This window comes from Balearica regulorum, chromosome 2, assembly GCF_011004875.1.
Source record: "Balearica regulorum gibbericeps isolate bBalReg1 chromosome 2, bBalReg1.pri, whole genome shotgun sequence".
NCBI classification, from domain to species: Eukaryota; Metazoa; Chordata; class Aves; order Gruiformes; family Gruidae; genus Balearica; species Balearica regulorum.
In genome coordinates, this window is record NC_046185.1 from 138,470,911 (window position 1) to 138,498,621 (window position 27,711).

At 35.4% G+C, this 27,711-nt stretch overlaps 1 protein-coding gene across 1 annotated transcript in view; it reads right to left on the reverse strand.

Moving 5' to 3' along the window:
- PHF14 (PHD finger protein 14) overlaps window positions 1-27,711 on the reverse strand; it is a 172,360-nt gene that overhangs the window by 113,935 nt on the left and 30,714 nt on the right. The window contains 9 exon segments of the mRNA XM_075746098.1: window positions 2,501-2,669; window positions 9,962-10,093; window positions 11,543-11,646; window positions 13,222-13,317; window positions 14,839-14,945; window positions 15,523-15,793; window positions 19,420-19,566; window positions 21,465-21,602; window positions 23,113-23,224. Of these exon segments, the coding sequence (XP_075602213.1) occupies window positions 2,501-2,669; window positions 9,962-10,093; window positions 11,543-11,646; window positions 13,222-13,317; window positions 14,839-14,945; window positions 15,523-15,793; window positions 19,420-19,566; window positions 21,465-21,602; window positions 23,113-23,224 (1,276 nt within the window).

Consider the following 27,711-nt stretch of genomic DNA (forward strand, 5'->3'; position numbering starts at 1 on the left):
TGTTAATTTTTTTCTTAATTTTAAACTATTTTAAAGGATTTGAACAGGGTGTACAGAAAAAACCAGAACAAGTATCTAGTCATCATTGTTGAAATGCACCACATAGATGTTCTCTATGTAGTCAGACTCAAGTAAACTTCATATAAGAAGTTGTTCAAAGGTCAGGTTTTTCTCCACTCAAACACATAGACAGCCCCAGATCTAATGCATTAAAAAGTATTCTCTTCCTAAAAAAACATAACAAAAAAGCAACAAAACCTCACACCAACTTTCCTGGGTTCATAGCAAAGGTAAATGGGAATCCTGTACTGCCAGGAAGTACCTATTAAGTCTTCAGAGGTCTGTTATTTTCATTTTGTTATACAGCTTAAGTGCACCGAGATCGTGAAAGAGTTCAAATGAAGGAATTCACCCTAGTTCAGATAAAGAAATCCAGCAGGTGTCAAGGGTGTGAACCTTCTCTTCCACAGGTAAGTAGAAGGCAGTAGGAAATAAATAAAATAATAAAAAAAAAACCCAAACGTGTCAGCTAGGGCAAAGCTAAAAGAGTGGAGATAACTTTGACAGAGGAGCCCTGCCCACAGGACAGCAAAGATGCCATCTTGCAAATCTGTATGTTGTAGAAAAGCAGAGAACTGGAGAGAATTGAAAGACAGCCTAAAAATTCAAGCAGAGGAACAAAGTCTTTCTTAGACTGGTAGCAGTAATTCTTCCACAGTACAATGCCGTACTGTGCCAACGTACTAGTCCACTAAGTAAATTTAGTCTGTATATTACATACTACAATGTGTGTAGACATACTCTAATTCGTGAGGTGCCAAATCACCAATGTAGCACCAGTGTCGCACATCACAGTGTCACAGTGTGAGGGGAACGCTTCAGAGCAATCTGACTTCTCTCCATTTAAGCACAGGAGGAGCCACACAGTTATTACATGGGTATTAGAACAAACCGATCTTGTCTTCCTACGGATTTCTGTGCAATGCCTTCTATCACTCTTCTGTCTATTACTATTATGAATGTCTTTTCTGCACTACTTTTAGTTCTCTTTAGTCCAATAATCATGATTCCCCGCTCCCTAATGCTATGATATTAGATGTAAAAAGAGAAGAGAGAGAAAGAAGTAAAGAGGAGAGAAGATGCAAAGGGTTCAAGTAAGCAGGAACATCAGGTAAGTCTTCTGTGTGAACAACAGCATAACAAGTCAGTTCAACTTAGACAGCTGTAAGAATCTACATGTTCTTATACTGAGGGAAGAAGGGAACTCTCCCTCAATGAGAAAGAGAAAGGAAAACAAATTTCTTTCCTACAGTTTCTCAATTATTCACAAAATTTACTTTAGGATTACTCCCACTCCTAATAGTTTGAGCTAAATTAATAATGTTGGCTTGAGTAATTCTTAAAGTTCTTCTTAGTCACAGACCAGGAAAAGGAAGCCATTACATAAAGCTGCAGCTCAAACATTCTGAATATTTTTAAATGTAACTAAAGCAAACATTTAAGGTTAGATCAGGAAAACACCTGTTTAAACCTACGAGTATATACTCAGAAGAGTTAAGTATGGTATCTGCTAGTACAAGCATAAAAAGTCTGGAAAGCCCTGTGAGAAAACAGTTTTGGTGCATGAGAGATGAAGTATGTCTAACCCTAATATGACAATATTTCCTAATACAAAGTAGTACACTGGAAGATGAACCATCAATTTTTATAAATAATTACTACTCACATTCAAAGGGTCACGGGAAGACTACTCATTCCCTAAACTGGACCTAAAAGCCCTATATGTACATTTTATAGGTGATGTGACACATCACACGTGAAAAACCTTATTTTATGAGCAAGCAGGAGAGCAAAATTGTAAGGATTAGAGCAACCAGAGAAACACAACAGAACACAGTGATTAATAAAGAAGTTTTACCTTCAAATGAAAGAAAGATGCTAAATATTTTCATCAATACAGTAAAAAAGAGCTTTTGCTTCTCTTCTCTAAAAACTATCCACCAGGAAAGTCTGAGAAATCATACAGTGACTAGTAAGACTAGGAAGCTAAACAAAGTAAAATAACAGGGTCTTGTAAGAGTCACAAAATGTGCAGTCAGTAGGTTGCCTGTACATAAGGAAATGATAACAACTTTACAGTTGTAATTGGTAATTTGATATATTTAAATCTTATCATACAAGAACAAAGTGTCTTTACTACTAAGGTGAAGAACAGCTGTAAAGACTAAATTTAAAGTGCAAAATGAATTTTCCTTTTTTCTGCAATTGACAGAGGACTTTGTGACCCAGGTAAAACAAAAAGCTTGTACAGCTCTTCAGTTCAGCATCGTGTTTCCCAGCTTTTTACTGTAGCAAAAGTATATACACAAATACTAAAGCATTAAACAGAGGGAAGGAAATTCATAACAAAAACAGAAGATCAATCAAATGTCCAAAACATAAGTCATCTTAAAATTATTATGAATGTGAGCTGCATAACAACAATTCAATCATCATTTACCGTATTTCTGATTGGAATTTTCTTCGGTTCTGGTGGCACATCTTGAGGAACAAATTTCACTGGTTCCTTAATTTGCCTCCTTGATCGTTTGGTCCCATCTGGTAAGGTTTCCATGGCGATATCAGCCTCCATGTCACTGCTACCTGCCTGGTCACACTCTGAGCACTGCCTGCAAAGTAGAAGATTTTCTATTTAAAACTGCAGTCACAAAAGCAGAAAAAGAAACGTTTTGAAGTGCTTGGGTTTAAAATAAATTCAAAAGTCAAGAAACCGAATGGACACCTAAAGAAGTCCCTCAAAAATATTTTAAGCCACCAAGCAAAAAACAAGCAAGACTTTCTTATTGATGGGTGGTTTGGCTTTTTTTCTGACAGTATTTAAACTTTGAAAACCGACATTTTGAAAGTAGGATTCAATCTTCAAGAAAGATGTATTCTATTTAACCATTTATATCCTAGCATAACCCCATTTTTAATGGTGCCCACTGATCTGTAATCTATTCATGACTGTAACTGCTGCTGCAGTTTAATGTTTACACTGACACGGCACTGAATTCATTCTGAGGAGAGCGCTCTTTAGTGGCAGAGATTTAGAAGAACCATCTGTTATGAAAATCAATGTTAATACATATTTTCTAAGGGAGTAGGTTTTAAATCTGAAAAAGGTAGTTAAGAGACAATTAAAGCTACAGAAGCTGGAGACGTATAGTGACAAACTCTGAACACTGAGTCGAAAAAAATGCCTGCTGAGTTTTTGAAAATGTACAAAATCACAATCAGAACTTCAAAGTAAACAGAGGCTAAGGTAATGCTATTAACAAGCTCCACAACAGAATTAACAAAAAAAGAATTCACCAAATTTTGTTCTCATTTGCAGAAAATACTCATCTTATGCAAAGTCATAAATGGGGATGTTAACTAAAAATATGTTAATGAAAACTTTTGTTCTTTACTTTTATGTGATGCCTTGTCTTCAAGTTGTCCAACTCAAAACTCTAAGGAGATTTTTTGTTTGGCAAGAAGCAGCAGAGAGCACAGCCCTTCATAATACTGCAGCATCAATCATGTCATTAATTTATGTAATGGAAAGCACAATCAAAAGTACTTACTATGATCTGCTTATGCAGCTGTAAGCAATAGCTATGAAAATGCTCAAAAATACTGCAATAAGCATTTCTTAGAAAAAGTTTATTTTCCCCATTATTATGGTAAAAATATGTACTATGTATAAATTAAAAAATAACCATTCTACGACTAAAGAGCCGCACTAAAAAAATTGAAGATTTTGTAAAACAAAAATAGTAGCATGATTTTACAGTAACATTTGGTGTCGGGAACCCAGTCTCTTGGATCTACCACCCTGCACCTATGATTTAAATCATTCCCATTCTTTAGCTCTGCACTGCTAAATGGGAAAGACACTGTTTTTCTGCTACATAAGCTCAGACAGTTGTACAGAAACTAACTGTGGAGATCAGTACGGTACTTTAATTTCATTAGGGCCCTATTTAAATATAAATAAATGAAGTGTTTTAACTTTGATGTTAGTGAGGAAGACAAGAAACACCTCCATCAACAGATGAGGTACTGTATACAAGTTCCTGAAATTCCATTTAATGATCAGCTTGCTCTGAAGCAGGGGTGCAAGTGTCAAAGCAATCAAAATTAGAAAAAAGCCAGATGTACAAAAAGACAGCTGCAAAACCATAGTATGTGTGTGAGGGGCGTGAATAACAGAACAAAACTTCACAAATACACTGAAGGTGAGGGAAAAAGGAAAGTTATAAACATGAACTTACAAGCAACCTCTTGATTTACTGGAATAGCCTCTACTATCACAGGCAACCACATCTTATCAACCCTATTACAAAACAGTCAAGCTTCAACTATAAAGTAGTTTGGCTGTGAGCTCCCATAGGGCCCACAGAAAAGCTATTACAGACACACACTCCTCTGACTTGGAAACAATCTCCTAACCTTCAGCTCCTATTACAGTTTATTTCAACATGGTTGTTGAATTTAAAGAACTCTTTTCCCATTCTGCTGTTTAATCCAAATACATTCATAGAAAGCAGCCATATAACTCCTCTTCCTTTTGGCTACGCTAAAGTCACACTCATTTAATTTCACCTCTTCAAGGACAATCAGTGAATAGAGAACCTACTACAACAGGTCACCTTTCCAAGTGTTCCAACAATCTTCGACTAGCCCTAAATTAGCATGCAATGCCATGCAGCACAAAAAAATTAACAGGAGAAATGGTGCCAAAGAGTCAACTTCTGTACACAGGTTTTGTTTGGCTTTTAGTCTGGACTTGCCTAAGTTAGACTCACAGAGAAAAATCAGTAATAGGCGATAATATGTCTACTACTAAAAATTACTCAAAATGTTTGATCCATCAAGAAAGCTCAGTGAAGATTTGGAACCTTTTCATCGTACAGAAAGTCTGTGATTAAGCATTAACAACCTACAGAAGAAAAAAGTTGCATGGTTTTGTTGTGTTTTCAATGTGAGTTGGTACAAGAACCAAAGGTACCAGAGAGACCTTACCATCTCACAAAGCAAATGGATATTCTCAACTCACTAGCAAAAGACAAGAACAGCAAATGAAAAGGAACACACATTATTAATTTTCAAAAATTATTAATGGCCCAGGCTAACACTCAAACTGTTTCTGTGTAACTGCATGATGCAAATGTTTCTGCGTTGCCTGGTGGTGAATAGATTTCTTAGCATGGGCAGCTTCAAAAAACATATGAACTTATAACGGGGCTTTGCTTTGGGGCTTTAGTAAGCACTCCTAGACCAAAGAGTGTTTCTGTTTATGAAGTTTTAGAAACCAATAACATGAGGCCTTTAACCTAGAAATTTACAAAGTGAAAAAGTGAACATCTATATCACTGAGAAAACAAGGAGGGGAGGGACAGTTTGGAAATGGGGTGGTTTTTTTGGTGAAGTGGCAATGAAAACCACAGAGAAAACCCTGTTACTTCCCCAAAAATTAGTGCAAACAATGACATTATGATACTTCCTTATGCTGCAACTTTACATGTCAAAAAAAAAAAAAAATCGAAATGCCCTTTAACTGACAAGCCTGACATGGATTATTAGAAAAGGTGGAAGAAACACTGAAAACCATTCTTTTATGAATGGAAGGTCACAAAGTTGAAGATCTCACAAACAGGACTCAAAGCCAATATACTGGTAAACCCAGATTTGTGCTAAGTTTATTTTTGAAATTCTAATAACAAAGCAAACAACATCTTTGCTATATGAGACAGAAAACCGTATAAAAACATATGAAAATAATCTTACTGAAAAGGTAACACCACAAAAATTAGGAAAAAAAAAAAGATGTTTTGTTCAATTATCACATTATAGATGAATTAGACTGCCTTAACTGTGTCACAGTACATAGTTTCAGAGTGGCCTGAGCAATGAAAATACAAAGGACTCAGTCTGAACAAGACAGTCATTCTTATAATCACAACTGGGCATTAGGCAAGAAGAGGATTTGGAAGAAACTAGCATCCTCTGCACACAGTACTTCCTGTGAAAACAGTAAAGTTAAATCTCTGTGTTGAGTGAACACCACTACAGTGCTTCCAGAAGAAAATAATTCTGCTCTTTGTGTTTAAAAAAGAAAACTGTACAGTTATTACCTAGAGATTGGCTTGGTTTTAATTAGGAGGAAACAGGTCTCATAGACATACTCTGTGATAAATCACTTCTTGCATGTTAGCAAAGAATTAAACTGCTTTGAACTTGAGAAACGTGGACCATAGCTTTAAGATGACACCTATGCTCTGGTAATTTGAATAAATCACACATGTTGAAAGATGTACTGGAAGTGGAAAAAAAGAGGACTGCTCTTATTCTGGAGATAAAAGACAGTATATACGAACCAAAAATAGTTTGTCAAAGAGCTTCAAAGAGCATCTTTCAGCCAGTAAAGGTGCTGAAAATTCGCTATTTTCAAAGACCCAAACATTGTTCAATTAGGATGAGTGACAAATACATAAAAATATATGTTATATGTAATATTGTATCGCACTCACACTTACATAAGTTAATAATTTTAAATTATTATCCAACAATTAAGGATGAAAAAAAACAATCAAGTTCTGCTGGATCAGTACTGAATGAGTGGGGTCAGGAATACGAATAAACGTCCAGATACGGAATGAGTGTTCAGAGGACGTAGGATCAGGAACTCCACAGCTCATTCTGTCCTGTGGCCAACACTCCCCACAGCAGAGTTGGCACTAAAATAACTTGGTCTTCCAGAACAAAAATAAAAACCACCAAGCCTAATATGATCATTAGTCCTTGTTTGGTTCATCTCCACCCCCAGCATTTCATAAGCTACCGGAAGTTATCAATGTTTTTCAGCAATCTCATTTCAATAGAAAGAGCTAGTCCCTGTTGGTAGCTGCCAAGTATTTTCTTAATGAAAATGCCAATATTTTACAATCAGATTTTGATTCATTGTATCATCTGTCAACACTTGTCCATTGCTTTTATATCAGTTCAGATCATTCTCCACCAGGAAAATATATAGTTCCCAGTCCATCCAGAATGGGCAAGAGCAAAAAAGCACACAAGTTAGAGAGAATGACAAGACTGAATTTTGTGATAACTTGTGAATCAAAAGAATATTCTAGTGTTTAATCAACAGGATTTCTAAGAAACTGAAAATTTCCAAATGTTTAAATAAAAGTATGCCACAGCATTTTACTCTATGATTAGAACTGTTGGTCTACTTTGAAAGTAGCACATCAAAACAGACAGAAATTAATGCTTTCATGTTATATTACATTAAAATAGCTGCTACGCTCTTCCTCTCAAAATAAATCTATTTGAAATGAGGACAGGCTTTGAACTCACTATGTTACAATTTCTTTCTAAAATATTCAAAATGTAAAAATGTTACCTTGGAGAAAACTGTCAGGCCTCTGAACAGGGGAAACTCTTAGTGTTAAGTGCTTGAAACCAGTTTCTAATAAGCTGTGAGACACAGGCGCTCACCAGGTCTAAACTCTTACTATGATTTCACCAAGACTAAAATCATTACCTCCTTTTAATGTTTAGCAAAATTGAGATAATTAATTATAATTTGTGCTTTCTTTAACAAATTAGCTTTTAAATATAAAAAAAGTGGTTTTTTTCTTACTATTACATGTAATAGTGGATTTAGTTGAACAATTTCAAAATCCTTTTTTGTATATTGTAATTTAAATTTCTATTACATACTGAGCATGAAACGGACAAAAAGTATAACTTAACTAATCTACATAGCATCACACACAAGCTCAATCATTTGGCATCATCAAACACAGTATAAAATAAGAAGCATATGGAATAAACTCATGCTAAACTACTCGATGTTTAAATAAATTTGTATTGATGGAGTATATGACTAATCATCAAATCTTTTGCAAAGGTTCAAGTTAGCAATTATGAGTAAATGATTAGCAGGGATAATGGAATAGAAAGTAAAAATTAGGAAACAATTATTTTAAACTGTTTCCTGCTTACTATTTTAAAAGAAGGGTGAAGTCAACATTTTTAACCACTCTAAAGTCTTTCAACCTCCCTAATGTTTCAAGGAATTTCCCACTATACCCATTTTATCTTTTTGCGTAAGTTCTCATTATATCCTGTACAAATATCTGAATAGTACATGGCCCCTATATAAAAAAAAAAGAAATGCACTTTTCTTCATACCTTAATCAAAAGCTTAAAGTTGCATTCAAAACAGCAGGTGGGGGGGAACCTGCTGAACTCAAACTTAAGATTAAGGGTCCATTCTATATGCCCTCTACTGATCCTAAAAAGAATACATAAAGGCATGTCCAGTGATGAAAAGAATGCAATCAATACAGCTCAATTTGTCTGCTATAATCTCACACTCTAGAATATGCCTTAGCTAATTAGAAGTAAAAGCTAAATTTGTGATCTGAGATATAATTGAACCATGAAATTCACAACAAAGATAAGTTATAGCTTTGAAATAAAAGCTTTTACTACCTAACCTGAACTATTCTGCCTTTATCAGCTACTGAGAATTGTAGTCTTACATCTTTTTGCACTGATGGCTTTTAGTGAGCCTTTTCAACTTGGTTAAAGAGCAGAACAAAAATCAAGAACCTCCTGTGCAAATGCAGAAGCTACCAAAAAATAAAAAAAAAACCCAACAAACCATAAAAGCTTCCATGTAACATAACTACTTGGTAACTTTGACCAAAGAGCTCAGAATGCCCTTGAAATAATGGAAAGTCCAAAATCACAGACTACATTAAATAATTAAAGGAAAATTAAGTGCAGAAAAATATCAGCGATGGCGAAAACCTTTCTGAGATTTTCATCTTTTAAAGGAAATCTCTATTAATTTACTAACTAAATTTACTGGGGAAAATCCAGTTTTTGTCATGTTAAGATATATTTTTAAAAAAAGAGACCTCCCATTTCATGTACTGGCCATCTTGCTCTGCACACAGTCATCAAAACTACCCAAGAAGATGACTTAAGTAAATGTTTTATGTAAGCTTTAAAAAATAAAAAAATAATAATAATAAAAAAAGAAACATACGAAGAAAAACAGAAACCAGGTTTTCTTGATTAAAATAGTTTCAATGTATTTTTAGAAGGAATTCTTATACAATTCTGATTTGGTACCTTAATGTTCAGACAAGGTGATGATGATTCCTGGAGATGCTGTACACTAACTTCTTGCCAGGTAAAACCTGCTTCTGAATAACTGCTTCTAACACATTTCAGAGCAGTTTAGAAACATGCAGAACACTAACACAACACAGCAGCACAGGAATTTTTATGACAGTTTGGAAATCAGCACCTTCACCACACTGTCAGTTTTCCATTGTACCACTTAGCTTTTGTTCTGCTCCACTGGTACAAAAAGAATTTTAATTCATGGAAACATAACTGCAGTAAGTACAGTTATGCATATGCTTCTGCCATTGCAGATTTGAGTCATAAGACAGAAGTAAACCCGACTGATTTCCTATATTGCATATTATAATAAACCAATTTTACTAGTTTATTTTTAAGTATTTACAAGCATTTTGCTAAAGATCTGGACAGACAGTAGCATATCTGGGTCCTAAGATAAACAGAAGACCAAATCTTTCATCTCCTGAAAGCAGCCTATAGTTTCCTACCATTATTACATAGCAGTATTAGTAATTACAAATTAACTCAAAAGCTAAGAAAATTAAAGTTATAATCTATTTCTACACAGTGGCTAACAATAAGAAAACCTTTACAACTTTTTTTTTCTAAACCTTGAAATATCACTGCTAATAACCTGAAAATAAAGTAACTCCGCTCAGCCTGCATTATAGCAATATCTAAACCACTTAGAATTTGTGAGTCTATTCATGTTTATGTCCTACTTCAAGCACAGAGATAGCACAAGACAACACATCAACTGCATTCTTACCAGTAACTGTTCTTGGTCTTCCTTGGCATCCTTGTAAGAGGTGGATCCAGGCAACCAAGATGATAATGGAGTTTACAAGTGTCACACAGTAGCAGTAGGTGTTGGTCATGGTTCTTCTTGCAAATTCCACAACTTTTAATGTAGGTAGCAGAAAAGCATTATAATTACATTTGAAATCATAAAGAATAAACAATACATCCCAGCACATTCCCCAGTTTCAATACAAACATGGGGAAACTTCGATTTGAATGCATCATTTAAGTGCATCATCACTCTTTAAGGAGCTTCTACCTACACACAGTAAAGCATGTAAGACACCTAATATAGTTAACTTCACAATAAAATGGATTTCAATCTAATTTGAGGACTTCTAATCACTAAGTAATCACTTGATACTTCAACAAAATGTACCAGTGGCAAACGGAACAAATATTATCTCTGCCATCCAGACACTTAAATTAAAAATTATGCTGCTATTATCAGTCTTAACAATCATATGCTTATTTTAATAATGCAAGCACACTGAAGTAGGTCTGCACTGCTATTATGTTGGGCAACATATCAACTCATAAGAAATAATATTTCCTTTTCATTATTATTATTTTACTGGAATTGAAACGTAGGTATTTCAAAAAGATCTGGTGTTGATTCCATTATAAAATGGGAGGAATTAAATGACTGGATTTGAATGAAACAGAACAGTAAAGCACGACTCCTATTATTTATTTGTGTATACATCTAAACTGCCAAATCCTCAGCCCACTGCCATGTTCTCAAGATTTGCACTTCTCACAGTACTAGAATTAACTTTTGCTCAGGTAATCCACCTTCTTCATTAAGCCAACTAGCTGGGCAAGATACTGCCCACTTGCTGTGGCTGGAGGCCTGGCTGCTGCTCTCTAGCTAAGCGTCAGACTGTGCCACTTCTCGGCTCGTGGCAAAAGAAGATCCAAGATGATATGTGTATTTTGCACAGTCATGCTCTGGGATCCTAGTATATGTTCCACTGTTAGGCTTAGTTAAAACCCAGTCAGTAGCTTCACAATTTACAGAAGAGGGGTAAAGGTGGAACAATGACAGAGTAAGTGAATACATTTTATTTTCTTGGGAATTAATAGAAATAGATGTAGGGAAATTTAAAACACAAGACATTCCAAAGCATTTGACAACCCACGAGCAAAAAGAAAAAATTGTTATATGACAAGTGTAGTATGTATCCAGCCACTGTGACTAAACAGTAGCGGCACTGTTGCAAAATCATCAACACAGAGGATTACATTCAAAAGACAAGATGACCAGGTAAAAATGTTCATATCACAAAGGACACTTCTATTTCAGCTGTAAAGAGTTACCTTTGTCCTTAAAGCACGGCTATCAAATTAGCAAAAACCCCAAACCTTACTGATGTGTGCTAAGGTGAAGAACTGATTACTATTCAACTTAGCATTCAGAAATAAGTAAAACATGTAGACAACTCTGCAGCATTTTGTTAATCAAAACTGAAGCAAACAATTTTAACACTCTTGTGAAACTATAACTTACTAGATATTGTATCTATTCTGTCAAGACTTCATTACTTGCCTATAAAGCACGGCTGGAAGCGTAGATGTCTTTTGCGTTCCTCCTTCCTTTTTACTTGGTTTCCTTTCCTTAGGAGCACGTAAAATTGCTGGTATGTTCAGTTTCTATTGGATTTGAACAAATGCAGTATACATGAGTCTTGAGACTTTTAGAGAATACCACTCCAATCTCAGTGCACGAAGAACAAGACTCAAATTATGAGTGGGAAATTGCTTAGCTAGCTATTTTGCAGACAAGATTAACTACAGAAGTTTATATGACAAAATCATACTGGGATAAAGTAATGTTATACTCATATTTTTTTTCCAATTCAATAAATAAAAAACACATGAAAGACTAGCTTTTAAAATTTTTCTTCAAGCTTCAAAGAGAGGGAGGGACAAGGATGCATTTGTCTAGGTAGGTGAAACAAGCAAAGGCAAATTCACAAAACTGACAGAAGACAACTGAGGCAGTTTATTTTCCCCAACATCCCTGCCTACATTGGTGCTCGATAGGTTAATTAGAAAAATTATCTTATTGGACCAAGCCTTCCACAAAGCAGATGAGATTCTCTTCGGGTTTCTACTAATCTGCAGCATGCTAGCTTCTCAGACAGCAACCATCTATCAAAGTCATTTCTCAGCAGCCCCGTGGGTCTGCATCTGTTCAACCAACTGGAAAAAAAATGTCATCCAAGCTTTGCAAATGAATTCTATTTAACTCTTCTTTTTTTTTAATTTAGTAACATTTGTAACTGGAAATATCTTTGCGAATACTTACTGAAAGCCGTTTTAAAAAGGAGGGGAAAACAACACAATTGTGATTCAAAAGATACATTACGTGAGAATCCTTCTTCAGAAGTAGGAAAGATAGGCGGACAAATAGAACCAGAAGAAGCTAGCATACCTTAAGAACTACTGCTGCATAAAGAAAGGGTAAGCTTCATTTTCTGAACAGCAGCACAAACTCAGCAGTACCAAAGGGCACAACACAATTGTGACCTAATTGTGTCTGCATTTTCACAATTAACAGTTTCTTCAATCTTCAAACCATAACTGGAAATCATTTCAGTCTCTCTCTGACATCTAAAATGTCCATTGCCATTTAATACCTTTAACATAAAACAAATATCAAAACATGGAGAGAATCTGTACTTCTCTCTTTTCTCCATGTGTATCAATGAGAACAAAGAACTGCTGGCAACAGAAGTAATCCAAATCATCTTTTCTCCTAGATATTTATATTCATTTGACCAAAATATTCTGCTCTGTCCAGTTAAAAAAACTCACATCCATACTGCAGTTTTAAAGATTTCTATCTTACAAAAGCCATGAAGAGTGACCATATCATTTGAAGCCTACAGCAACTAAAGACAATGCGGAGACAAAAATGGTAGGATTAACTCATGCTTCATGGTATGGTTCATCACAAATGACAGGTCAATCAGTTATACCAAATGAAAGAATTTTGCAAACAAGATCACTATTACAACAACAAAATTAAGCTACAGGTTCCCAGTAGGTGGTTTGCAGAAGTCTAGATATTTCAATCAGGAAACATTATCCCCAGAGTAAAGCCTGGGTCTGATCAAATCAATTGATTTGGCCATAGAAGTAACAGACAGAAACAAAAAGGCCTATTCTTGGAAAAACAGGTCTGCCTATGAACCACAAAGAGGGGGGAAGAACCCAACCAACCTGTCCAATGATTCTACCCAGCAGAGCCCAAATGCCTTGCCCTTCATTTCGCAGTTTTCCATTCATATTTTGTAGCTCTTCCAAGGACTCACACAACTGCAAAGTTAAAGACAAAAACAATCAACAGGTATGAAAATTCATTAAGAGTTATTTAAGGAAATTTATTCAACCTCTTACCTATCTAGGGTGCATTACTTCAGTGTGGTATTAAAAAGCAATGGAACTCATGTCAATATAGCTGAGACCAGTGCAATCATTCAGCAATTATTTGAACTAAAATGAAAACCTGGGCAGCCACCTGTTTTGTAAAGATGATCTGAAGCATTTCAGCATGAAAATAAGGTTTCATGAAGTCAACCAGGAAGCAAAACTAAAAGACAGCAACATCTTGTATGTGTTGTCCATACTACTTAAGCAACAACATTATAACAAGTAACCACTTAAATTAATTAAAGCTCTGTATTGCATTAACAAAGAACATTCACTCACTCTCATACAGAGATATAATTTATTAAAGGATGGAAGCAGAAAAAAAAGTTAGGTTTTTTTTCTTCTGGAAGTAACCATTCGTTACCACACAGCATATACAACCTAGTAATGTAGTTAAAAACCCCACACACAGTATCCTTCCTCTATCATTATTGGACAGTTCACAAAGATGTGCTGCTTCATTTCCATATTTTCTCATTTACAACATACACCCAACAGTTTAAGAATTAGTAACGCTATTATTTTTTGTCATCACTAACCATCACTTGATAGGTTGCTGAATTCAGCAAGAATTGTAGCATGTCATCTGTCACAAAAGATAGAGTACTTTCCATTTCAAAATATTTAAAGATTAAAATAAAGAAAAAAATTATTTAGCAAAAATTAAAACACAAAATGCTTTTTTAACCATGATGATGAGTTAATAAAATAATTACATTAGCAACATTTTGGGGGAACAATGCCATTATTTATGGGCCCCAAATTTCCTATACTCAAACCACTCAGAAGACACTATGGACATGTGAATATTGATTATTTCAGCCTGAAAAATTAGCCAAGTCATTAAATCTACAATGAACACAACTGGAGTTGGAATTGACATAAATAAACAAACAAATACTCTGACAATCCTAGATACCCAATAATCAAGCAGGGTTCCAAGCAGAGAACCAAGCAGGTTCAAAAAGAATCTAGAACTACAGCCAAGCAAAACAAAAACCCAGAGAGAGAGAGAGAGAGGGAGGGAGGGAGAGGAGTCAAACTCTGTTGTCTCAAAGTCTCAAATGAAAGGCATACAAAGAATGAAAAAAGAAAATACAGCTAACTCACGAGAGGGACCTGTCTGTCCATGTGCAATTTGTTACCGGAGCTCTGAGTGGGGTCAGTTAAAAAACTAGTGCCCAGCCAACGTATGACATTTTAGAAGTTAATTCTGCCTGTGTGGAAGGAGGTTGGACCACAGAATATTTTTACAATAAGAAATATATTTTTAAATATTACTTTTAAAGAAAGAATGGTTTGTATCTTGCTTTCCAAGTCATTTTGTTTGGAAAGCAAAATGCTATCAAAGTTAACAGCAGCAATACTAAAAACAGTACAACGGTTTATTATCCCCTTTTTCTTCACCTTATTATACTCCACATGAAGCTTTTCTTGCTCATTTTCTAATTTATCCTTGATATTCTTCTGTTCAGCCATATTCTCCTGGATTTGAATCATGCGCATATTTCTCTCTATTTAAAAGAAAATCACATTATTTCCTAATCTTGGCTATATTTTTAAGTTTTATGCACTGAAAAAAGTGAAGCAATGAAAAGCATAAAACCGTAACGACACAAAACCACAAAACTGTCACCTATAGGTTTATTACACAGAGCAGAATGAACAGTCATAACATTTATTTTCTGCTGCATAACTAATATAGTTATTTAAATGGTGAGCTTTGATTAGTCATCTGTCGAACAGTCTCAAAGACAAAATCACACCATTCCACACAGAAAAGGACGAAAACCTAAGAAAAAAAATGACGCCAAATGTACCTAAGTTTCTACTCCATTCTTAGCAAAGACACTGCCTCCTGTTTCTATTTGAAATTTTCTTTTCTGAAATGTCTTTTTAAAAAAATCACTTTCTGTGTAAATACAGATATCAAGCAATAATATATCAGATCTTAATTCATAATTCATATTTATCTATTAATAACAAAGAAATACAAGTGAAATAAAATAAAAAAGCCAATGAATCATCGCAGTACAGATACAGCAAAGCAGTAATTTTTCATGGAGAAAAATAGGCAATTTTCATTCTTACCAAGGTAATAATTAACGAAATCTGCAGTGAGAGCTGGTTGTTTATGTTTTCTTCTTCCGTCAACACTGGAACTAGTATCTGAAGTATCCACTGGAAAAATGTCTGTACTAATTCCCATTAACTCAGCTTTGCGCATAAGCTTACGTATGGCTGAAGCACTGCTAGTAAGTGGTCGTGGTAGCTTCTCCCTGGGAACCCAGGCCTGAGGCCTGGTAGTGCGTGCCAGCTCTGCCTTGGCACGGTACTGCTGCAGCCTGGCATTAATTCGAGCCTGCAATAAAGAATTCCATAAATTAAAGACATAAGAGAACAATTCAAAATTGGTTTTGAGTTATATCCTTTTGGAACACATCCGCAATTTATTTCCATTTTAAAAGCCACACAATCTAATCAATGCTATTTTCATTCTTGAACTCGATGACTCGAGAAACAGCCACTGATTCAGACATTTGATTTTACTTCAAAATGCATACACAAATAACATCGTCCTTTCACTAGGTTTTGGAGGTATTCACAGGTTTCCTGATGAGATTTCCCCACCAATGAAAGTAACACAAATGACTGCTGGTTTTCAGACAATCCCGTCTAATAACAGTAATTTATTGGGACTCTGAAAACTCACTACTGGGAAAAGCCTTGGCTGATCTATCAAAAATACATTTAGATACACTTTAAATTGGTATCTACATGAGCAATATAAGTTGATGAATAGCATTTTTGCCATATTTGACATCCTTTTGCAGGAACTCCTTTCTCAGCGCCCTATCTCTTTATAAATGTTAAATAAGCTGATTATAAAGTGCCAAAACAACAACCCAAACAGAAGTGAAGCAGGCAAGAGAAGCTCACAATATATATTGTTGATGACATCTGTACATTTGTGACCATCTGGGAGATCAACCCCAGAAGATCAAGTTGTTACTGACAGTTGGAAAACACTGTCTTGTGGGAACTCCACGTAGAGGCAATTCTAGTAGAAAATGACATCAACATACAAACCTTCAGAGGCAAAACCCCAGCTGACTATCAGTTAGAAGTTGTTTACTTGCCTGCAGAAAGAAGAAACTAAACTAATCCAACTGCCCCACCATATGGTACGAGATACTCCTGAGACAAAAGCAAAAAAGTGTGCATATATATACACGGTATGGTTAAGGAACATCTCTGATTACAAATAACATCGCTGAAGGTAATATTACAGCTTAACGCATGTTACCTTACTAGATCTTGAACATTAATGACCAAGAAACACAGCAAATGTGGCTTGCAGGTCAACTCTGACCCGAAGGGCGCTTTTCCTGGACACACAGCAGTAAGCAGCAGATCCACCTAAAGCCACCACATTGCTTTATTCACCACTGGAAGGACCAAGGATGGTTTATAGCTTCCTTAGTTAGGATATTTCTTCATTGATTACATCTCAGTTCTGAAACATTTGGGGTCATTTAAGATGTCATACAACTGTATACCCAGAGCTTCATTCCAGAAATAGATGACAGGTTAAAATGACTAATGTCTAAATCCTGAACTCAAGTATACGCTTTAATCAAAGAATGTATATTTCCTTTATTGATATTAAAAAAAAAGTATTTCAATGTAGAACATCTTCCAACAATCCATAACAGTCTTAAACAGCTTTACATATTATATGCTTTAGAAGGTTTTACCTTCTTGGGCCCCTGGACTTGCCAGACCATTGTCTCAGTTATTCCGGCCTGCGCTACAATGCATCAAATATCCATTTCTTCCTCCTTCAAAAACGTGCCTCAAAAATCCACTTTCACAATACCAGATAAATTATTTGTACAACTGCATACTTATTTATGTTAGTCCAATGTTTGTAAACCTTACTTAAGTCTACAAACTCCCCTGGAAGTAAGCTTTTGTATGTACATAAGATATATACACATACTATACATACATATATATACACACACACACTTCTTAATATTTTTTTCCAGACTAAGCTGACCCAAGATTCTTATTTCTCAGATAAAATCTTAATTTAACAAAGATGGTTGAATTTACTGGTGGGATTTTAACCTCCTCATGCAGACAACATACGGTAAGGTAAGGAGTGAATTTATATGTACTCTGTGTCAACTCCCCAGTCAGACATTTCTAGTGTGTCTTAAGAACACCCTACAGTTCTGCATTTCTAAAGACATAGAAACCACTCAAACAATTACTTCATAAAATCCCAATACATACGAGACATGGAAATGTATTTTTCAAGCATCCAATCTGTTTCCATCCATGCAAACGTGGGCACACACACAATACTAATGCAAACTCATATAACACCAGAGCCATCAATAGTGAAATCAAGTGGTTTTACAAAATGTACGCAAGTTATCAAATTTGTATCAAGATGCCTATGACACCACGTCAAGCAACTCCATTTGCAGTTTTCAGCACTCATTCTTTCAATTTCTAAACATTTAATACAAATAATTTAAAGATTAAAAAATCTGCAGGGTCTTGGTTCAGGGGAAAGAGAAGGAAGAGAAGGAAATGCTGGGAACTCATTAGCATTATCAGCACTGCATAACAAATGCCTGAAATAGAGCTAACAAGCCCTGTTGGACCCAAACTGATTTTGCACAACCAGCACTTACCATTATGTTGAGCTGCATTCATGTTACTGTGATTTCTCCACTACAGATGTTCATTTCACATAATTGAGAGCTGAGCGTATTCAGCAAGAATTACGTAACCAGGTTTTCAAGCTACACGAAGCTCAATACCTACCTCATAGAAATATTTTATTCAAAATTCTTCTATGAGAGAGTGTGCTCATACTCCTTCTCAAATGCACTGGTCATTTTTAATTAATAATCTCTTCACCTATTCAAAGATCTTTGAAAAACTCAAAAGGTATGATTTTTTTTTTTAAATCAAAAGTTTGATGATATGAAGATTTATTTCCTGATCATTACACTACAGTTTCCCTTCAGAAAAAAAAAAGCAGTTATTTCTCTCCCATAACTGCCTTCCATTATTTACAGCATCTGCTACTTTCTGCAACAAATTAGGCAGGATTCATTTAGATTAGCTGCTTCTCTACATAGGCATGATTTTCCATACAATGCAGTTCAGCCTAAGCAGTGACAGCAAAGTATGCTATAAATCCCTCAGAACCAGAAAAAATAATAAAGTATATACATTAAAATATGTCCAAGTACACAGATCCCCTCAGAAGACTGAAACCTTTCTATCAACAGGACATTCATAAGTTGAGCTTATGCAGTAACTAACAGTTGTACACAGATCTGCCACTACACAGGGATACAGACTTTGCCTAAGATTTTCAGACAACTCCCACTCAGCAGTACAGACTTGATTTCTGTACCTATATAATTTTTTTTTCTAGGAAATCTTTATTATGAAAGAAACCCAGCACGTAAGATTCTACTTAGGCCTACAAACAAGTGAAAAAGAATCTAACAAGAAAAAACTTTAGGCAAGCTAACTCTTCTGCCAAGTTCAAGATACTACTAAAGGAGAAAAAAGTGGATTTTTATGGAACTTGGATGTAGAAATATGTGTAATTTATTGTCTGGCTGTCTTTTTTTAAGAATCTTGAAGAAAATGTTAAACAAAATCTATGAATTATAATGAAAATGTAATTACCAACTTTTTGCCACAAAACCACACAAAAAAAAGATTTTTCAGTTCAGACAAGCATAGGTATCCCTATTTGATAATTAGTTTACAGAGAATTGTTCTTAGAGACCAAAACCTACTAATAATTCACTGCTTTGTTAAATAGCCATGTACTATCAATACATTTCACATTTCATTTCCTACTACAATAACAATTCCCCATACTTTTCATTTCTTTCTTGTTTAACATGGATGATTAATACAGGCACATTTGTGTCATGAATACAATACCTGAGCTTCTGGCGAGAGCTGTTTTTCTCTTTCCTGCAAGGACATTTTACAGTAAGATTGTAATGCCAAGTAGTTCTTCCGCTTCCACTTTCTGTCTAACCTGTCCGCATGCTGTTTACAATAAGCAAAAAAAGGGTCAGCTATATCCTGTTTCAGAGAAAACAAAGGGGAAGGAACGAAAATAAAGTAAGACATACAAGGCCAAAAGGCTCTGAACAGTACAAACATTCTAGCAACCAGTTCACATGTTCAAACAGACATGCTTTTAAAAACAACTAATAAGTATGTTTCTAAATCAATTTTGTCATGTTGATATAATTAACCAGATAAAGTGTTTTTCCATTGTTTTCACTGCATGACCCTAGAAGTTTTTAAATGCATTAACTACTGAGCTCTCTACTGCTCAATCTCTATTTTCTCATTCCCAGAAGAAATAGCAGAAGAAATTCCTAAGTACAAATCCATTTAACATATAATATTATTGTCAACTTCCTGTTGCTTCACCGCATCATCTTTTGCATTATATCCTACAAGGGATTCTGATTAATACAAAAGGCAATATATTTGGTTCTCTCAAACGATTTTCCAAATGGTCTTGGTGGCTATTCCCCATATATATCATATCTCAGATGACTTTTTTTTTCTGTTTTTCACTCTTCCCTCCATCAGATCTGCACATTATCACGGCTGTAAGTTTATAGCAACTTACAGCACTTGCAAACCTTGCAAGCAGACTATAAATATCTGAACCATTAGGAGATACTGTTTGAGAAGTATATTTCATTGTCAGTATATTTTCAAAAGTGTAGAAACATCATCATAAATCTACAGATTAACAAGAACTTAAAGCAGTCTTCCTTCATAAAGTAATACAAATATTAATAAATAATTTGCCTATCAAATTTTCCTTTACTCCACCTATAAAACACAGACCAATAAAATCTATGCAGGCTTTCCATATGAACATTTTATTTGGATTTAGATTTTTAGAGTGTGACAACTTATGGCCAAAAATTAGCAGCACCCTAAAATTAGATTCTGTGACGCCCTGATTAAAAATATTTTGGTTACAGAAAACATGTAAGAAAATTTTAAGGTGGGAAGGCAAGTAAATACATATGCCTAGAAGAAATTCACACAGAGTGTTTGAAGAATCAACGTTACACATAATTTATTAGGAGGGGACAACAATGAGGAAATTGTACTATCTTCCTATTCATCAATCTCACAGAAGAAAGTATGTTGTGATTCCTTTAAGAATCACTGAGTGGCCCACTGTTTTCAGAAACAAAAGCGTGTCAATAGTGCAAGTAATGCTTGTTTGTGTGTTACCTGTGGTACTTCCTAAAGCAGTAAGAAGTTAAATTGTGCAGCTATGAACATGACAGGCTTAATCCAAATGATACCTATCAGGATGAAATCTGGCAACCTACTTATATCATAAAAATTAATTCGGAAGTAGGAGCTTCAAATCTAAATTGCTTTAATCATATTACAGGAAGAAAAATGGTAAGAACAGATATTAAAAAGTTATCAGTAAGTTACAAATGTTTGTTTTTCATTCTGACTCCTCAGGTCAATGTTACCACAAGGAAAGTCATATACCTGTACTGCAATTTGAAGAAAATACTGGGAAACATGCATGAAAAAAATTACATCAGAAATGTAGTTCATTTCTCAACACAGTCCTATTTGGTATGAAACAGATTATTAGGCTATGTAAAACAGCTAGGTAAGTATGTCAACCTAGGTGAAGTTCAAGAATTAGAATTAAAATTCATGTCTGTATTGACTGATAGTCTATTAAGCAAACTTCTGTGCTAACCTTCTCTATTCTTTTTTCCAGGCCATTTCAAAAGGTGCTCAGAGTTGGATAATCTGGTGAACAAAGAGCCCTCCCTTGGACAGTCTCTTTACTCTGCCTATGACTTGCTACCAATTTATAAAAACTTTGCTTAGGGTTAGTGAGCAAAAAAAGGCACAATTTCAGGTCATCTTCACAAGCTTTTGATACAACTCTTTTATTCTATCATTTCCATAGCTACCTCTTCTGCTGCTGCTTCTGAGAGGAGGCCTTCCTTCTGAGCACAGGTCACATGGAAATAAGCTCTGCACATCCCAGCATCACAACTAATGCATACACCAGTTCTGGCAAAACGAGGATCTTCGCAAAAACTGCATTCCTTTATAAAAAGTGGAAAATGCCACAGTAAATTTCAGGTGTGTTTTGCCTATTATTTGATAATTTACATCTTACCTATAAAACCAAACAGGTAGGCATGCATTTCTTAATCTCTCACACGTCGAACACAGAGCAAAGCTGTGCATCACCTAGAGAAAATATCTCCATGCAGAAAGTTCAACAACAGAAAGGAATGGCAAAGGAAACTCAGTGACTGAAGAAACTTGAAACACTGCATATGCTACCCCTAAAAGGGCACCCTTTAGCTGTGCAACAGCAACACATAACAGATAAGAAATGAAGAATATTATATTAATCTGGTTTTGTACGGGGAAATTGTAGCTAAGCAAGTTGTTACTTTCACACTTCATACAGCAAACAGTGTTTGTTTACAGCTCTGCAAGAGTAACAAGTCCTCATCTGTGCAGTTCCCTTTCACCTTACTCACAGTAATAAAATACGCCTCAATTCTTAGCCCGACTCCTAGACATCATTCATGTTAATAAAAAAAAAAAAATGCATGACTCATTGAAACAACACTTTGTGGGGCTTTGGCAGCTTGCTCCAACTTTTTTCTATACAAACATTTCTAAACCATGTTAAATGCTTCAGCAGGCCCATGCTGAACATGCTCCTGATACAAGTATGTGGCACATGGGCAATCCAAAGTGTTTTAATTTATTTTATATAATACACATATTTTTAAAACTGTACTAGATATCTTTTCATTTAGTATTCAACTTGACAAATTGATATTCAAAGAAATGAAACTGACCATGCAGAAATGAAGCATTAAGGCAGCAGGAGTATAAGCACCTTCCCTCACGTTAGCCTGATAGATATGGCCTCTCCATATTGTCCCCATTAGCTACAGAAACAGTATTTAGCAAATTACTGAGTGCTGTCCTCTGCCCATTGCAATGGTGTTCTGTATGTATTGACCTGGACTGAACACATTTACATGTAAAACCATATTAATTTTAGAACTATTTTTCTGTTCAAGCTGAAGGCTCCATGTTATTGTGTTGTTTGTTTTTTTTTTAAATACTGCTTTGCAGCAACCTTTTTGTATGCATTCTAGCTTATAATTATACAGACCCTAAAGTAATTCTTGCTGAATATACACCTGTTGCTTTCTTAATCAACCTAACCTTCCGTTTCTCCATTTCGCATCCCATAAATCCTCTTCACTTTCCATCCACATTTTGGCAATTTGCCACTAACTGACTTTAAAAGAAAGTAATTACCACCTGCATAAAAAATAAGGGAAATTAGGATGAAAACAGTGACAGAAATTACGGAGAACAGTAGTAAGGAAAATAGAAAGAAAGAGGGAAGGAAGAGCAATGGTGTAACAACCACAAACAAAATGCATCTCATTTTTAGTCCTGAACTTCACTGCAATTGTTATAAACAAGAAAAAATAAAGTCGGGAAGATATACGTTATTTTACTATATGTAAAAATGTAAAATAAAGCTACTCATAGGCAGTACATCCCTTCTAAGCTTACCTTGGCACCGTACTTTGAATAATTCATTTCTGTAAGCGTTACTGGCCGCAGTTTGTCAATATCGCCGAATGCCACTCCTGGAACATAGAGGGCACAAACAATATGGACCCACCTAAAACAGCAGATAAAATTAGGTTACCGTTATCAACACTTTGTTCCTATATTATACTCACCATTTGCAAAGTGTCTTGTAAACATTACAGGTGCTAGGAGAATGCTTTTGAAGGAAAGTACATTAGCAGGGAGAGAATGCATATTTGAAATTCAGCAGCTCACACACTGAACCACAGAGCAAAGCCACTGGGATTCTCTGCCTGTCCGGATCAAGGGCTGGGCTACCATCACCCTTCTGTTCTGATGGCTCTCACATGGGGCTCCACACCACTTCTTATGCAACATGAAACGTATATCAAGATTTTGGTATTACTTCTAAAGCTAAGGCAGATGGATACTTTCATGATGGGGCAGGGGATGGAAGGGGAAGAACAAAATTATATAGGTAGTCACAGCAACACTGAGCTCTAGACGTATAGCTATGAAGTACCTATAACACTGTTAGAGTGACACCTGTTAGGATCACCAAAACTAACTAGTTTTAAGCAACACCGGTAGGAGCTCATTCAGTTGTAAACATACCTGAGTTGTATTACAGAAATACCTATCAAACTCAGATGAACAGACTGTTACTTAGTTGTGCTCTTCTTCACTGGCCGTAAACAAACTGGAGGGTAATAGGTCTAAATCTTCAGCCCTGAGGGGCATAAAATGAGACAGCATGAATCTGGACCTCCATGTCTAGTAATTAAATACAACACAGTGGTAAAGGCTTCAGCCTCAAGTCTGCCTTTGACAGACATCTTCATGATCTGCAACTCTCAGTTAGAAAAAGACAGCCTTGCAGCAGAAGACACATTTTCTTCTTATGTAATGAACACTTTCTAAAACATCCAACTCTCATTGTCACAAACCAACAGTTAGTGACAAACTCAAAATCTGTTCTACACAGCATGCACAACTCAAATCATCTGAGACAAACTATTCTAAAAACCATAGTGATGCTCTCCAAAATAATCTTTCTGTAGCAAAATTCCAGAAATTATTTGCTACCCCTTGCTATGTCACTAGGTGGGAACAAACTGTCATAGACAGAAGGTCAAGACTGCTACTTTCTGTTATCTTTAAATATTCAAGAAAACAGCCTTACAATTGCAGAGGTGTGTATCTACCACTTTCAACCCACAAGCTCCCAGATGACACAGGATACAACTGTATCCTGAGACTTCAGACATAACTGAGCTGAAATATCCTGTGTTTGACCCTTAGCAACTATGTTAATTCAGCACTTTATGATCTTCCCAGTCATTACTATTTAACAGTAAATATATCACTACTGAAGACTAAAACTTCTGTTCTAAAAGGTCCTCTTCTACTCCCTGTATTCAAGAAGACTCATGATGATGCCAGACACACTTTTTCCCTTGGCTCTTTCATTACCCACATACTGCAATCTTCCAATCTCCCTAAATACCAGGGGTTCAGCACACACCTGTTACCACCTACTTAAAGCTGCTGCTGTGCTCTTTTCTTCCAATCTTCTACCACTGTTTAGCCTACCTCCTCTCCCTCCTCTGTTTTGTGTGTCAATAAAAAAAATTCAATTGGGACCAGAGCAATAAGATCCTGGTTTTAGCTGCACTTAAACAGCATGTTTATTAACCTGTTATTAACTGGCTGTCTACAGATGAGAGAAATACTGAAGCTGATGGTTGTACTAATCAAGAGCTACATGTAACTCTGATTTCCCATGTTTCCCAAAGCAGAACATTTCTCATCAGTTGTCCTTTAGACCTACAATGCTGGAATTTATCATATTCAGAATTATTAAGTTTCATGTTAATTGTATATGACTTATATATGCAAACAGAAATTCCAAAACCCAAGATATTAAAGGTTCAGTAGCATGCTCAAATATATATATACACACACATTTAAGTCTTTACAAAAGAAAATAATAATCTTGCAATGTACAAAATTGTTGGACTGTTTATTTAGCATTTTCAAAAAAAATGATAATAACTGGATAACAGAAAAATCTCAGTATCAGTAAGAAACTACTTCAAGGTCATTAACTCACTTTATAAGAAATTTCTCAGTAAATCCACCGTAAGTCACAACACTGACTGATCCACAGTGTCATAACTGACAACTCTTTTCACCTATGTATTTGGAAAGAAGTTCTCACCCTACTGTTAAATCACTCAGGTTTGAGATACTAAGTGGTAAATTTCCCTTAAAACATGAAAGAGAAGAATGTCTATCCCAAATACACATTTACATGCAACAACTGCATTGCTTTGTCTTTACAGATTTTACTAGGGTTCTCCACATCCACAGAATGGTTTGGTCACAGCACTGTCAACTACTGGAAGACTCAAAGAAAACTTAAAGTTTAAAGATGAGTTACAACCTTGTCTTTAAATAACACGGTACAAATATGACAGCATGCCAGCTGCCAGAGAACAAGCCGAGATACTCAAGTGATCTGCCAAACTTCTGGCTGCTCAGATAGGGAGTAAAGCTCATCACTGTTTTTATTACAGGATAAACACTCTAGCGTGCCAGCACAACCCTCTAACTTCATACAATGTTATATGCAAAAAATAAGATTCTTGTCATTACTATATGAAAAGTTCATCTTCTGTCTGCCTCCCCACAAAAGCAGTGCAGGCACAAGATACTCCTGCAGGGGAGCAATGGATCACCTGATACCAGCTCTGCCCTTCCACCCTGTTATCAACCAGCAATAGTTTGGCTTAAATCACTACCATACCTTTATGAAATATTCTTCTACAAAAAAGTGTATGTGTGTGCATAAATGTCTATTTTGGTAAATATTATGCATTTACTAAAATAAATACCTCATTTAAATGAGCATACTCATTTTCGAAAGGAATCAAAATACTGGGTTTTTTTAAAGCAAATACCACACACAGAATGAGACCTATAACCTTGAGATAAAGAGACTGCTTGTTTGTAAATAAAAACCATCTGAATTCTGTATGGCTTCTTTTCTATATCCCTCCATCAATTTAAGACGTGTTATATAGAACAAGTTTGTATAAACAGAAGTTACACATCTTCACAATCACTATTCTTAACAAAAATCCAAGGCTCTGGTTGGAGATTTTTGATAGTGAGTTTTAATACAGACTCCTAAATGTACCCTCCAAAGTTCAATATGAAGATATACATCTTCTACAAGCAGCTGCTTCTCAATTTAATTTGCACAGTTTTTTCATGCTCCACTGGTGTATTAAATGCCGCTGCACTCTGTAGGAGTTTATCTATGATAAACCCAACAGCTGGCTGCTTGCTTCATACTGACCTTCTCAAAATGTTTTAGTACATGTCACCCAAGTAATACAGTATTACAGATTTAAACTGCCATTTCAGTGTGATTGGCACACAAGTGCCTCATTTCTTTAACCACCTATATGTGAACTCAGACCTGAATCTTTATTAAAAAACATACATAAGTCAGTCAAGTTCACAGCTGAAGCAATTTCAGCTGCTTTTAATACCAGTTCTAAATATTTTCCTGCTCATTTGTTTAGCTGCACATGTTTTAGAAGCTTGTAATTAAGACAAATTGGGTAATCAAAGAAGAATAATCTTCCTTGTTACTTTACCATCCATTTAGCTTGGAGCAATGATGACAGATGTTGATTAGGGAAGAAAACTCCATACCGAAACAAGGACAGAATTCATATTCTTGGATAACAGCATTCTGAGAAACAAATTTCATAAATTCACATTTACGCTTGTGAAACTGAGAGGTTAATTTGAAAAGGCTTCTGCTGAGAATTAAGCACTTCATTATTTTAATGATTCACCTTTCACATAGGAACAGAGAAATTTTTCCAACTTGACTATGAAGAGAAACTGAATAGGTTTGGTCTTGCCTTTGTGTAATTTCCAGCACCAATGCATATGAAGAATTTCTTTTAAAAAGGTGGTAAGGGGACAGAGAGCAATAGTAAGCTAAAGTATTCTGTTATTCAGTAGTCTCTCTCTGCTAGTATTTCAAGAATTGAACTAAGTTGGGTTGCAGAGAACAATGAAAACATAATGGACAGTGCCTGCCCCAAGACCCTACACGTTGTCTGTAGTGCCCCATTATCCTTGAGAATTCAAATTTGTAAATATGTGATAGAGAACACAAGATGGTAGTTAGTATTTGTTTTTTCTAGTACATAAGCTCTATTCATCTGGGAGAATAAAGTTATATTTATTCACAATAGCCATATCACATTATCTAGCAGGTAATAATACAATAGTAATGATAATAAATTATGTGTTAATGCCCACAATCACCAAAGCAGGCATGTGCTTCTGCACAGAGAACCAGTGTCACAGAGAAAACACTTCCATATTAACCAAAAGCATACTACAATTTTACAAGAAGAAATTTAAGCAATTTTTAAAATGCTGACTGTAGTTTCTATTAGGGTTATATGGGAAATTATATATATACTGCTCATACTGCCTTACAGAACATGGGAATAAAAAAAGCTGAAATAAAATTTGCCAGGTGATATT